General features: G+C 52.3%; 1 protein-coding gene across 1 annotated transcript in view; it reads left to right on the top strand.

Annotated features, from left to right (window-relative positions):
* The window catches only part of ZCCHC24 (zinc finger CCHC-type containing 24), a 62,106-nt gene that overhangs the window by 3,589 nt on the left and 43,758 nt on the right, over positions 1-14,759 (top strand). The window contains exon 2 of the mRNA XM_024740235.1: positions 9,317-9,517. Within this exon, the coding sequence (XP_024596003.1) occupies positions 9,317-9,517 (201 nt within the window). The remainder of the gene's footprint in view (positions 1-9,316; positions 9,518-14,759) is intronic.

The following is a 14,759-nucleotide window of genomic DNA, read 5'->3' as shown; positions in this document are numbered from 1 at the left end:
GGGGGGGGGGGGTGGCAGGGGGGGGGGTCTTCCCTGCCAGGCTCTGTTTGGAATTTAAATTCACAGCAGTGTGGGGACTGTGGGACTCCACCTCCAGAAAAGTAGAGTTACCCCATGTTGAGCATTAGCTCTTAGGAACCTCAGAGGGATGCCGAGAGCCCCTCCCGGGTAGTCCCTCTACCCCCTCAAAGGAGATGTAGCTGTCCCACTCCAGGTCAGATGCTTAAGGCAACTGTTTTCTTTCCCTCTTCCTCCAAGGCCAGAAGTGGCTTGAAGATGTGGCCCTACTGTCAAGTGATACTTTGTGGAGGTTGGGGGAAGGGCTTTGGGGTCAGATACATTTGGGAAGCATAGCATACTGTCCTTCCCTTGGAAACACACCATGCTAACACAGTAAAGGCTCTGAGAAGTCCTGCAGTACAAAACCTGCTAACCTTTCTTCTTCAACCCAACATTTTGCATACCTATTTGACTGGATTACATTTTTGGCACAGAACACACACCAGTGTTATGAACATCTCCAGGCTCAGAGAATGCTCTGTCAAAGCAGACCTCTTTCTTCAAACCGTAGGAGGCTCTTCCTGGAGCTATTAACCCAGTTGCCCTCCTGGGTCCCAGTACTATCTTCTGTAGCACTGAGGACACCCTCCTCTTTGCAGCTCTGGTCTCATTGGAGATTTGAGAACAGCAGCAAAGGTCTCGTGAGGCTTACCAGACAGGGCTTCAGGCTCCGGCACACACAGGGCTGTTAGAAGCCATAGAGGGGTGACCACAGTGTCCTGCTTTAAAAGGTTCCCAGGGGACTTCCCTGGTGGTGCAGTGGATAAGACTCCACACTCCCAATGCAGGGGGCCCGGGTTCGATCCCTGTTCAGGGAACTAGTTCCCACATGCATGCCGCAACTATGGAGCCTGCCTGCCGCAACTAAGACCCGGCGCAACCAAATAAATAGTAAAAATTAAAAATATAAATAAAAGGTTCCCAGGTATTAGGGACTGTGCTCTCCCCAGGTGCGGCTGAGCTGAGAGACTGCCTGGAAGTGTAGAACAAAGCCACATATCTGCTCGAGGGTGGGAGTTTGCCTCGCTGGGGCTGAGTGGGCTTCAGGAACTGAAATTTGTTCCCAGCAGCCTTTGTGGTCTGTGTGCGGTGGTGGGGGGCAGCCCCAGGGCCTGGGAGGAATGGCCATTCCAACCCAGCTGGGAGCTTGGGAGGATGCCCAGCTCCCTCTGGCCAGCCCTGGAAAGCTGAGCTCTGAGTCAGGCAAGGGGGACCATCGTTCGAGGGCCTGTTGGCTGAGGTGGTCTGACCCTCCCTCCATCAAATTAAGTTGACTGGGCGGGCCTAGACTCAGAGGGGAGACCACACCTCGTGGACCATCTGAGTCAGGTGGGAGGGAGGAAAGCAGGCAGCATTAGTAATAAGGAATTAGCAGTGGCCGAGAGCCAGGCACTGTCAGCACCAAGAGAAGGGCCCTGTAGAGAAGACGGGCCTTGAGTAGCATCTCTTACTCTTGGTGATGCTTTATCCTTGGCATCTTTTTCTTCGTGGCTCCCATTTTACAGAAGAGAAAACAGGCCTGGCAAGTCACCCAGCAAGACAGTGGCAGAGCTAGATCTAGCAATCTTCTCCATCCCAACTACAGTCATCTCTGTGGCTCGTCCAGCTGGTGCAGTTGGCTTTCGCCTGGATCATTCACTGGACGCCAGTGCAGGGCAAGCAGTAACCAGGGTGTTCTGTCAAGCCTCAGTGTCTTGGATGTTTTGTCCCCAATCTCAAACCTTCTGAGGGTGATAGGCCTTGGTCATGGGTTCTGGGTTTCCTGTCATGTCCTTGCTCCAGGATGGGGCTCTGTGGGATGTGAGTCCAATGGTGGCCTGGCTTGGGAGAGGCAAAGGAGATGGACACTGAGCACTTCCTAGCACTCCTGTCTCACAGCATCCACTGTGTGCCACAAACCCATTGTGCAGATGGGGAAACTAAGGCTCTTCAAGAGGAGGAAGATAGAGTTAGGGACATCTCAGGATGCTTGGTCTGTCATATAAGTGTGTATGTGCACATGTGTGTATGTGTATGTGTGTATGGTGGTGATGTATTATCTTTTTATTTATTTATTTGTTTATTTTTGGCTGTGTCAGGTCTTAGTTGCAGCATGCGGGATCTTTTTTTTTTTTTTTTTTGCGGTACGCCGGTCTCTCACCGCTGCGGCCTCTCCCGTTGCGGAGCACAGGCCCCGGACGCGCAGGCCCAGTGGCCACGACTCACGGGCTCAGCCGCTCCGCGGCACGCGGGATCTTCCCGGACCGGGGCACAAACCCGTGTCCCCTGCATCGGCAGGCGGATTCCCAGCCACTGCGCCACCAGGGAAGCCCAGCACGCGGGATCTTTTGTTGCAGTGTGCGGGCTCTTCGTTGTGGCCCTCGGGCTTCTCTCTAGTTGTGGCGCACAGGCTTCTCTCTAGTCGTGGTGCGTGGGCTCAGTAGTTGTGGCATGTGTGGGCTTATTTGCCCCGTGGCATGCGGGATCTTAGTTCCCTGACTAGGGATCGAACCCGCGTCCCCTACCTTGGAAGGCAGATTCTTAACCACCGGACCACCAGGGAAGTCCCAGGTGTTGTATGATCTTTATTCTGTCCTTCTCTGGCCATACTGGTCCACTTGAGGTTTCTGAAAACACCAAGCACGCCCATTCCTCTAAGCTTTTGCACTTGCTGTTGCTACTGCTTCTAATGCTAGTGACTGTCCCCGTATAACTGACAGATTCCAACTTACTTCTTCATGGCACCAGTGGATGTCTCTTCTCCGAAGGCTTTACCTGGCTGTCGTGGGGAGCACACCTCCCTCCAGCTTCCGTGTCCCATGACAGATGAGTGGTACATCCTTCTGGTAAAGCATGTCTTAACAATCGGTATTTCTGTGAAATATGTGTCTGTCTCCATAGCTACATTTCAACACTCTGAGAATAGGAATCCTGTCTTTTTCCGCTTCGTAATCACAGCATCCGATGCTTAGTCAGTGCCTGGGACAGACTAGGTGCTCAGTTAACATTCACTAGGTGGATGGGTGGATGGATGACTTGGACTCTCTCCTCCTCTTCCTTCCCCAGACTATTGTGAATGCTTTCCTAGTCTCTTAGCCTCTTGTTTTATCGCACAGAAGAAGTGTTTATGGATTGCTTGATAAATTTTAAAGAGCTGACTTGGGAATCATGAAACCCTATCCCTAGAGATAGGGTCCCAGCAGAAGCTTAGGTGTGCTAACAGCTCTTGGCCTTCTTTGGCTATGGACCTCTTTGAGAATCTGAAAGCAGCTCGAATTCCTCTCCTCAGTGCCATGCACATAGCACACAAGTGCATGCACACGCAGAACTCGCATTTGCATGTAGTTTCAAGGGGATCATGTCAACAGTGGATCCCAAATCCAGGCCCCCTACTGTAGAAGCTGCAAGCCTCAGTGGCACCCCAGAGTGGCTAAATCTTAGGGACCTCTAGTCCTCGAGGTCTTGGATCCATGCTTTCTGCTTTGATGTAGTGAATATATTCTAGAAGCGAGGGGCAGCCTGGTCCCCAGTGCTTATGCTGTAGCTGGGCAGCAGGCACATGGTTGTGAAACGTGAACACCTACCGAGTGAGTGGTGACCTGGGGGGAGCAGGAGGGACTGAGTGGGCATGGGGAGCCTCCCCTGTGTCTGTTCTGCTCTGTCCTGCTGCCACTGTGCTCCTGCATCCCCTGGTCCTTTCTCTCCCCATTTCTCTCTCCCAACTCCCCCTACCAAGAAGAGCACAGCTTGCTTATTTAAATCTGAATCTCCCATCAAGCTCTGGCTGTGTCCAGGGGATTGTGTTTTGTATGCCCTGGGTGAATGGGCCTCTAGGAGGCAATGGTGCCCTTGGGGCTCCGGAGTGGGGGGATTGCCACCTCTGTCACAGTCGACCCTGCCACCTTCTTGGCCCACAGGTCAGCTTTGGACCTTGGAAACAGGAGCAGAGCTGGGGTCTGACTGTGGCTAGGGAAACCCTCGGTCCAGGTGTGGCTTCACTCTCCCATCGGCCACCTCCAGCCTTGACAATGGCTGTCTCCTTCTGTCCCTGAGCCCAGCCCACATCCGCCCCTGCTTGTGTGTATAGGATGTGTTTGTGTTTGACCCTGTGGGCCGGAGCCCCAGTTAGACCCCAGCGGGTAGAAGAAGTGCAGATCTCTTTGGAGAAGGGGTAGACTCATTTGTGAGATGAATGGTTTCTTGTCCCAAAGAGAGGAGTGTGGGTGTGTATGTGTGTGCATGTGTGTGTGCGTGTGTGTGTGTGTGTGTGTGTATGGGGGTGGCTTTTGGGGATAAGAAAGCATTTGTTCAGCTGATGAAAGAGCCCCCACAGAGCTGAGACTAGGACCAGAGAATTCCTCCTCCAGGGCCGTCTCAGGCCCAGGGGCAGCAGGACTCAGCATTTGCTTTGGACAGACCTCCTTGGACGCTGCCCACTGCCACTGCCATGACCTTCCCTGCCGGGCTGCTCCCGCCTCTGCCTGCTGTCCCTCTTCTCTTCTTGCACCCATCGCTTCTCCCTCTGGTCTGCTCTCGGAAGCTTCTGCCCACCTGTCCTAACTCCTGCCTCCCCCCTCCCACTGTGCCCTGTTTCTGTCCTGGGGGGGCGGCCAAGGGGGAGCACATCTTGTCAGGTTGAGTCAGCCCTGGAAATCTCCACTTGTGTATCCCAAACCCCTCAACAGAACCACCAACCCCGGGCCCCAAGCCCCTCAAGCAGCCCAGAGAAGCTGGTGTCTCATCTTGCCAGGGCTGAGGGGCTTCTGTGCCAAGGAGGATGGTCCACGCCAGGTGTTTTACTCTGGGTCCCCTTCCTGTAGGGGAAGCCAAGCCTTGGAGGCCATTCGGGGGCTGAAATACAACAGGCCAACAGATCTGGGTGTGACTCTCCTCTCAGCCACATGCTGGCTGTGTTTCCTTGGGCAAGTTACACAGCCTCGCTGAGCCTCAGTTTCCAGTTCTATAAAATAGGACCAATAATGCCCATCCAGAGTGTTCTTGTCAGGGATGAGACTAAGAAAGGGAAGGGATCCAGTCAAGTATCTAACACAAGTAGGATGAGAATCAACTGTAGTATCTTCCCATCTAACTTTCTCCAACAGCCAAGCCAGAACCTTGGAGGAGTTCCAGCAATGGACAGGAATCTGATGCTTTGTTCCCCACATGTGGCATTAAGGATCCCACGCTTCCTACTAGCTGCTGGGGTCGCTGACCCAGGGAGGAAGGAGGGGCGGTTTCTTCCCCCAGGCTGGTGATTTGGGCCCAGATAACCCAGAGCCACACACTGGTGGGGCTGCCCACAACCACTGCCCAGAGCAGCTACATCTGAGGTGAAATCACCCTCAGCCTTAGACCGTGGGGACTCAGAGACCCTGGCCTAAATCCTTCAAGGTGTTGGAGCATCCATACCCTCATCTGTCAAGTGGAGCTCCCTTCCCGCCTGTGATTATTGCACACAGGACAGTCATGGGCGTAGGGGACACCAGAAACAGTCTGGTCTCTGGGGCGACGGAGGGTTGCAGCATCTTTGCCTTGGGGGATGTCCAGCCTTGTGGAGAGATGAGGAGGTATCACCGTGTAAAGAGGTTAGAGAGAGACATCAGAGCCCCTTCAGGCAAGGGCAGGGGAGTCACAGGGTGGTCCCCACCCCAGCCTACAGCACAGGGCTATGGCCGGGAGGTCAGGAGGCCCCTGGAGGGGGCTGGGGACTCTGTGGCCAGTGGGGCCTCAGTAGCACCTGAACCTGTGCTTTTCACACCGTCCCTTGGCGCCCAGGCCTGAGAAAGAAGAAGGGGTGGGTTCAAGGCCACACCACTAGAGTTAGAGCCGTGGCCAAGAGCCCGGTCCTGCAGGGGTTTGGACCCAGAGTGGGCATCCCAGGGGTGGACAGCAAGTGCAGGCCTGGAGGGAAAAGAGCGGTTGCTGGTGGGACAGTAAGGGGAGCAGCTTCGTTGTTGCAGAGTTAGGGGCTGACTGATGAAGGGGAGCCCTGCCCGGCCTTGCCCTCCAGCTACAGATGGCAGGACTTGGGCGAGGTGGTGACCTCGTGGATAAAGTGCCTTCTGTGGACCAGGCTCTGGGGGCATCTTTCAGTACCTGGAATCTGGACCTTGAAGAAGCAGGCTGGCAGAGATCATCAAGTTTGCACTCCTCCCCTGGTCCATGTTACATTTTACACGTGGGAAACCCAAAAGGCCAGGGCCCCGGGTCCACAGACAGAGGGAGGGAGCTCTGTGTGTCCTGGCCTCTGCTCTGGCCAGTCCCCACAGGCCATGGAAATGTCCGAGAGACCAACTTGCCTTTCACCTCCATGGCCCGAGCTCCTTGGAGCTTCGGAGAGGAAACAGCTTGCTGCCCCACCTGCCCGTCCAGCCGGCCGGCAAGCAGGACTCCTGGCCCTTAGGCCTGGCTGTGTGCTCTGGTCTGTGCCCCCGGGCCTCGCTGGGCCTCAGTTTCTCCATTGTAACTTGAGAGTGAGGTTGGGTCAGTTGACTGTTCCGCCTTTCGTCCTTTCGTGGTGTCGTCTTGAACGGTGGCGGGGGGGAGGGAGCTGGAGCGCCCGTGAGGCCCAGGCCGGAGCACACTGGTCGGCGATGAGGGGAGCTCTGGCCTCGCTTCTCTGACCCGCAGCTGCCTGTGTGACCCTCCTGAGGGGCAAAGCTGTGCCCCATCTGAGGCTATGGGGGGGGATGTCAAGCTGCCGGGGAGAGGACAGCCTGCTCGGAGGCCTCTGGCTGCCCAGGGATACCCACGGGGCCACCGTGGGCAGGGTGTGTGGCCACAAGATGGGGGAGAGGTTTTTTCAGGGTGTAATTAGTTCTCTTCTGGCTCCCACCAAACTTCCCCTTCCTCTTGACAAGTTGCTGCCGAAACAGCCCTGATCCCTGTGGACTTGCTTCAATCTTACCCAGAAAAAAGAAAAGAAAAAAAATAAGAGGGTTGTTATTTGTGAAGTTGCATTTCCCAGCCGTGAGGGTGAGTCACACCCTTTGGAGCTTCAAGTTTCTTGTTTGGATGAACTTTTCTCTGGGAGGCTGGGGCGATACTGCCCTCCCCCAGACCAGTTCTGGTGGGGAGAGGTCGAGAGACAAGCTAAGGAGAGACCTTGATAGCTGGAAAGTCCAGGTGCTCCTAAGGCCAGGTAGGGCTGGACAGGTTGTACCTGAGCTGCCCCAGGGGAGCTTTAAAATGCAGACTTGGGCTTCGGGGAGTTAGTGTTTAACAGGGACAGAGTTTCAGTTTGGAATAAAGAAAAATTTCTGGAGACGGGTTCTGGTGACGGTTGTGCGATAAAGTGTGTGAATGTACTTAGTGCCACTGAGCTGCACACTTAAAAATTGTTAAAAGGGTAGGTTTTATGTAATGTATATTTTACTGCAGTGAAACAATGCAGTAGATTTTGGGTCCTCATTCCTAGGTGGCTGCTTTGGTAGGTCTGAGGTGGGGCCCAGAAAACTGTATTTGTTAAAAGTGTCCCAGGCCATTCAATACAAGGTTGGACACACTCATCTAATCTGTAGAATGGGCACAGTGGCTCATAGGGCTGTGGTGAGCGTCAGCTATCTTAACACGTGTAAAGTTTCCAGCACCAGGGACATTAAAGTGCTCAGTATATGTTACTATTATCATCTAATCCCACTTCCTTTGGGACCTTCCCCACATCCTTTAAGGTTGTCCAGTCTTGGCTCGCATACCTCCAGGGATGGGAGACCCTCTGCCTTTCAGGATGGACCATCTGGGGCTCTCTACGAGCTGGAGAGTTGCCCTGAGACTTGATGCAGGTTTGTGTGGGATCTTTCACAGTAGCCCTGGGCAGTGGTAGAGCAGAAATGGTCATTAGGACCCTTTGAGTTCAATGCCCAGTCACTGCAAACTGACTGTGTTGGGCCTGGCTGCCCTGGATGTGGTGTCTCTGTCTTTCCTTCCAGATCCCAGGCTGTGGTCTAAACCTACATGGGAGAGAACAGAGGCCCAGAGAGGGAAAGGGCTGGCCCAGGGTCACATAGCAGGGTGTCCAGGGAGCCAAGAAGAGTGAGGGCTGTGTCCTCTAGGGAGGAGTGCCAGACCCCCCAGAGGCGTACATGTGTGAGGGGTGGGATCTGTCCTGGTTGGACGAGGGGTGTCTGATCCCCTGGGGCCAGCTCTCAGCTCACCTCCCTGCCTTCCCACACTGAGGGGACACAGAAAGCACCGTCCCTACCCTGGGCTCCTTCTGCCCCATCTTTGTAAGGGAGCCTGAGGCAACTTCCTCTCGGTGGCTCTCCTCCCCTGTGAGCATGGGGACCCCCAAGAACAAGGCTGTGTTGTCTCTCCAACAAGTCTCCCCAAGGTCTGTAGTTCACTGCTGGGGTTCTTGGGCACCTTAGCTGGGGCCAGGTGTGCCCAAGCCCCGTGCCCAGGTATGTCATCAGCCTCCTGGGGAAGCTGCCTCTTTCCAGCCTTGGCCTGGCCCCAGGAGAGGGGCCCATGGCCATTCTCTGCCAGCCTCACCGCAGGCCCCACCTTTGCTAAATTCCAGTGTGCCCGGCCGCCCAGAGCCCGTGACTCCTATAAATAGAAGCTGTATACACCAGGAGGGGGCCTGGGCCGCGTCTACTTTGAAGCCAGGCAAGACATCTGGTTCCTGTCAACTGGAGGTGGGAGAGGTGAGAGAGGTGGGCCACTTCCTCCCCGGGCTTCCAGAGAGCTGGCCGGGGCCGGGACGAGGGCTCCCCGGAACACAGTGTGCACAGGCCTGGGGCTGCAGGAGACCAGGCAAAATGCTGCACTTCAGTCTCCTCTTCTGTACTATGGAAACAATGCTGCGAGCTGATGTCTCAAGTCACCCCACTAGGACGTGGCAGAGCCCCGGCTCTAACAGGTTGCTTTGTGCCGTACGTCTTACCCCTGGCAGTGTGTAGAGAGCTATGGTCATTGTCATCACCATCCCCATATACTGAGTGCTTCCTCAGGGGCCGGCAGGAAATAAAGGGCTTTACACTCTTGGCCTCATGTTAGCCTCATAGAAACCCTTGGAGGTAGCGATCGTTATTCCCATTTACCGGATGGGGCCACTGAGGCCCCGAGTGGCTAACTGGCTTGTCCTTGGATGCGCAACTAGAGGTAGGACTTGAATGCAGCCTCCAGGAAGCTGGAGCCCTCAGGCGGCTGAAGGGTCACTATGAATTGGTGTGTGTGCGTGTGCGTGTGTGTGTACGGGCCTGTGGAGGTTCCCAGGAGGCCACAGCGCCGTAAGTGGCCAGGCCTCCAGAGCCCTCACGGCCTCTGTCCCCTGCAGGCGCTGAGCAGCAGCGTGTACAAGAGCGCCTCGCCCTACGGCTCCCTCAACAACATCGCCGACGGCCTCAGCTCCCTCACCGAGCACTTCTCCGAGCTGACCCTCACCTCTGAGACCCGCAAGCCCAGCAAGCGGCCCCCGCCCAACTACCTGTGCCACCTGTGCTTCAACAAAGGACACTACATCAAGGACTGCCCCCAGGTAAGGCAGCCCGGCCCCGGTGGGGCTCAGGGCCCCTGCTGACCTGTGGGCCCTGTGTCCCCCCAGGGCCCCTTCAGCGAGCGCCTGGCCCCGTGGCTGCTGGTCGCCACCTTTTTGTCCCCTCTGGTTTTTCTGAGGCAGGCTGGCTGGTATGGACGGGACAGAGCCCCCAGCTTGGTGCTGCACTGGCCGGTCAGCAATCTGGGTGGGGGACCCCAGAATGAGGTTCTGGGCCTTCGAGTCCCCCCAGTCATTCTGCCGAGGTGGGTCCTGTTACCGTGGGGCAGGAGGGGGCCAGCAGCATCTTCACAGCTCTCCCGAGAGCCCGCCGCCTCCCGCTCACAGGGAAGGAATGTGGGCTCTGGGCCAGGGATCCAGATGTGCGCCCCCCTCCCCCAGGCCCCCGCCTCTGCCTCCTCTGCAGCCTGCTCCCGTGAGGGGGAGGGGGCACCCTGCCCGCGCCCGGTGTCCCCGGGTTAGGTCTAGGTGAAGGCCTCGGGCACCGTGGGCTGGGTGTCGCTCCCTTGGGGTGGGAAGGGGGTTGGGAGACTGAGGCTTCAGGAGCAGCCCCGTCTCTCACCCGGTGCTTTGCCACGACAGGGTGGGGGTCCGGGGGGCAGACCCCACTCACCAGGCGACCCTGACTCTCTGACCGACATGGCTTTGGAATCCTGGGGAGAGAGAGGTTAAGAGTTGTGTTAAACACCATACGAGATTATCAGTGATTTTTTTCTCCCTATTGTTTTTTCATACTTTCCACTGTTTTTAGAACGTGGTACTACTTTTATTTTGTACGTGTAATGGAAATGGAATCCTGGAAACTCAGAAAATCTGTGTAGTCTTGCCCTCCAGATGTTGGCAGCCGAGGGTGTGGCTGGGCAGGGCTGGGTCCCTCCAGGACCGGCGGGAGGTCGAGGTGCGATTGCCAATCACCGCTCTTCTCAGAAATGACCGTGCCATGCCTCAGGTCCTGGCTGCTTCAAGTATGGCCGGCCACAGCTGCATCAGTATCACCCCAGAGCTTGTTAGAAATGCAGAATCTCAGGCCCAGCCCAGAACTGTGTTCTAGTAAGATCCCCGGTGATTCAGCCGGTGACCTCAGCCCTCCCCCCCAGCCCTGGCCAAGAGAGGCCCACCCACGCTGGACCCACTGATGGGCTGCCCTCCAGATCCGCACTCCCCTGTGCCCTGTCTACCCTCAGTGTACACAGTAAGCAAGGGGCCCTTTGCATGAGGAGATCCTGGCAGAGGGTGAGGATCTGGTTGGCGCTCAGAGATGTGCCCATGGCCCACCCAGTGAGCCTTCCCCAGCTGAGCCGCCAGCACAGGGGTTGTCAGCTCTCAGGCACTCTGCCTACAGGGCACAGCAGAACTCCACCAGGTTTAAGGAGGAGACAGGCAGTGTGCTAAGTGCTCTCCAAGCATTTCATTCAGCGCTCACTTCTGCCTGGTGTGCTAAGTGCTTTTAATAGCCTCCTGTTGCGGGATGCTTTGTGTGAGTGAAGGTCTCACACTGGACCATCAAGCCAGTCAGTGGAGGAGTGGAGATTTCAACCCTGCAGGCAGGTGACGCTCAGACATAAGCAGGGGCTCTCAGGGGCTCTGAGGAGGTGTGCTCGTGCTGGGCAGACAGCCTGGGAAAGCTTCCAGGAGGAGAGGGGCTTGAGTGGGGCTGGCAGGTTGATGGGACAAGGGTGACCAGTATCCAAAGGCAACAGGTGATGAGTCAGAGGTGTAGGGATGGCGAAGGTGTGTGTGTATTTGCGCACGCGCTGTGCTCTCCCAGACGGGGCCAGAGCTCTTCCCAATGTGAGGGGTAGGAGGGTCCCTCTCCTAGGTGCCTCTCACTTTCTAGCACTGTGCCAACCACGGTCCTTCCTTTATATGGGTTACACAGCGTGTTCGCTTATCTTGTGCAGGGCTCTTAACCGTGTGGCCGAAGTAGGAGTAATACCCCATTTTACAGTTGGAGAAACAGAGCCTCAGAAAGGTGACGTGCTGAGGAGAGGGCAGAGCCCTGGTCCTGGGGCCTCTGTGCTCTTTGTTTCCTTGAGCATCCACACAGCTCCACGCTGAGACTTCCATGGCCTGTGGAGCTTGTTTCTCCCTTGAGTTGGTAGAGCCCCTCTTCTGGCCTCATCTCAGACTTGATTCTATCTGGGATTCCTGCAGACCCAAGGATCTCCCTTCACTCTCCATGAGGGTCACCATCCGTAAAACGAGGCTAGTGAGAACACTAACACAGGAGACTGCTGTGAGGACTCAATGAAGTAATGCATGGAAAGTGCTTAGCACAATGCCTGGCACACAGGAAGCCCTCAGTAACTGTTGGCCAGCATTATTTTATCTCCCTTGCATCACAATGCAGAGTGCACATACTTAGGTAAGTATTTTAGCAGAGGCTGGAATATGACCACAGGCCCCAGGGGCATGTGCTGGGCTCGATTCATCTCTGCCAGCCCAGGTACCATACAGTACGGCAGGTGCTTAGTACAAGTCTTCCGGAATGAAGGAGCAGGTGGAAATCTTTGTTTCAAATGAACTATTATGTAAGAGCTCAGCATTTATAACATTTAAAAGTGAAATGCTTATTTTTGGTAACAGCTTTAATGAGTTATAATTCAACCATTTACAATATACAAGTTGATGACTCTTCGCATATTCACACAGCCATGCAACCGTCACCACAATCAATTAAAGAGCATTTTTGTCACCTCAAAAAGAAACCTCATACTCTTTAGCGATCACCCTCTGAACCCCCATCTCCTAACATCCACTAATCTACTTTCAGTCTCTGTAGATTTCCCTATTCTGGACATTTCATATAAATAGATTCATATAATATGTGGTCTTTTGTCACCGGATTCTTTCACTTAGCATATTGTTTTCAAGGTTCATCCATGTAATAACATCTATCAGTTCCATGATTCGGGAAGTATTCCATCCTGTTTTATTTTCTGGAAGAGTTTGTGGAGAATTAATATAAATTCTTCTTTAAATGGTTGGTGGAATTCACCTGTGAAGCCATCTGAGCTTGGGCTTTCTTTTGTGAGTAGATGTTTTTTATTACTAATTGAATCTCTTTATTTGTTATGGGTCTATTCTGATTTTCTATTTCTTCTTGTGTCAGTTTCTGTAGACTGTGTATTTCTAGAGTTTGTCCATTTCATCTAAATTATCTAATTTATTGGCATACAGTTTTCATCATATTCCCTTATAATCCTTTTCATTTTGTTTTATAATGTCCCCCTCTTTCACTTCTGATTCTTATAATTTGAGCCTTCTCTCTTTTTTCTATTGGTCATTCTAGCTAAAGGTTTGTCAACTTTGTTGAACTTTTTAAAGAAGCAACTTTTGGCTTAGTGGATTTCCTCTATTGTTTTTCTATTCTTATTTCCTTATTTTCTACTCTAACCTTTTGAAAAATTGTGGCAATATACATATAACATAAAATTTACTATTTTAACCATGTTTCAATGTACACAGTTCAGTGGCATTAAGTACACTCACATTGTTGTGCAACCGTCCCCATCGTCCGTCCCCAGGACTCTTTTTAGATTGCAAAACTGAAACTCTGTACCCATTAAGCAATAATTCCCTCCCCTTCCCTCCCCCAACCCCTGGCAACTGTTATTATACTTTCTGTCTCTAAGAATTTCACTACTCTAGGTCCCTCGTATAAATGGAATCATACAGTATTTATCCTTTTGTGACTGGCTCATTTCACTTAGCATAATGTCCTCAAGGTTCACTCATGTTATAGCACGTGTCAGATTTTCCTTCCTTGTTGAAGGCTAAATAATATTCCATTGTGTGTGTGTATCTGTGTGTCTGTGTGTATGCCTCATTTTGTTTATCCATTTATTCATCAATGGACAACTGGATTGTTTCTACCTTTTGGCTATTGTGAATAATGCCGCTATGAACATGGGTGTTCAAATATCTCTTTGAGTCCTGCTTTCAATTCTTCACTCTAATCTTTATTATTTCCTTTCTTTAGCTTGCTTTATGTTTAGTTTGCTCTTCTTTTTCTAGCTTCTTGAGGTGGAAGGTTAGGACACTGATTGTACATCATTTTTTTAAAATTAAATGTGGGTGTTTATAGCTATAAATTTTCCTCTGAGCTGCATCCCATAAGTTTGGTATGTTGTATTTTCATTTTCATTTATCACAGGGCATTTCTCCATTTTTTTTTTTGCGGTACGCGGGCCTCTCACTGTTGCGGCCTCTCCCGTTGCGGAGCACAGGCTCCGGACGCGCAGGCTCAGTGGCCATGGCTCACGGGCCCAGCCGCTCCGTGGCATGTGGGATCTTCCCGGACCAGAGCACGAACCCGTGTCCCCTGCATTGGCAGGTGGACTCTCAACCACTGCGCCACCAGGGAAGCCCTCTCCATTTTTAAAAGCTATTTCCTTAATGGTTACTCCAGGGCTTATCTTATACCTCTTAACTCATCAGAATGTGCTTTAGATTTATACTGACTTAACTCCAGTGAGAAATGTTACTTAACTACAATACAGAAATGTAACTCCTTTGTAGCTCTATACTTCTTTCCTTGTTCTTGTGGCATTATTGTTTACATATTACATCTATGTATGTTACAAATTCAACAATACTTGTTATAATTATTACTTTAGTTAACTTTATGTGTTTTAGAGAATCTGGGAGAAGAAATGAGAGCAATTATATATCCATAGCTTATGTCAGATTAGCCTTCTTATTTCCCATTTCCAATTCTTATCATTTGTTCCTGCGGATTCAAGTTAACACTTGGTGCTCTTTCCTTAGCCCAAGACAGATTTTCTCCCACCCACCTCCTTTGTGCTATTATTGGCAAATGTACTACATTTCTATGTTACAGGACAAATAAGACAATTATATACATATTGTTTTATAGACTCTCAACCACTGCGCCACCAGGGAAGCCCTATAAATTGCTTTTTGAATCAGCTAAGAGAAGAAAAGAAATCTGCACTTATACTGTCTTTTACAATTACATAACCACCTTATCAGTGCTCCTTGCTTTTTTCATGTGTATTTACATTTCTCTCTGAGGTCCCTTACTTTCAGCCTGAAGAAGTTCCTTTAGTATTTCTTGAAAGATTGGTGAGCTAGCGGTGAATTCTCTGTTTTTGTTTATTTACCTGAGAATGTCTTTGTCTCACTTTCATTTTTTAAAGGTTTCTTTGTTGGGTATAAAATTCTTGGCTGACAGATATTTTTTTTTTTTTTTTTTTTTTTT

This window comes from Neophocaena asiaeorientalis, unplaced genomic scaffold, assembly GCF_003031525.2.
Source record: "Neophocaena asiaeorientalis asiaeorientalis breed wild unplaced genomic scaffold, Neophocaena_asiaeorientalis_V1.1 scaffold517, whole genome shotgun sequence".
In the NCBI taxonomy this organism is placed as follows: Eukaryota; Metazoa; Chordata; class Mammalia; order Artiodactyla; family Phocoenidae; genus Neophocaena; species Neophocaena asiaeorientalis.
Note: the sequence above shows the minus strand (reverse complement) of the source record. Positions and strands in the feature narration are given on the sequence as shown.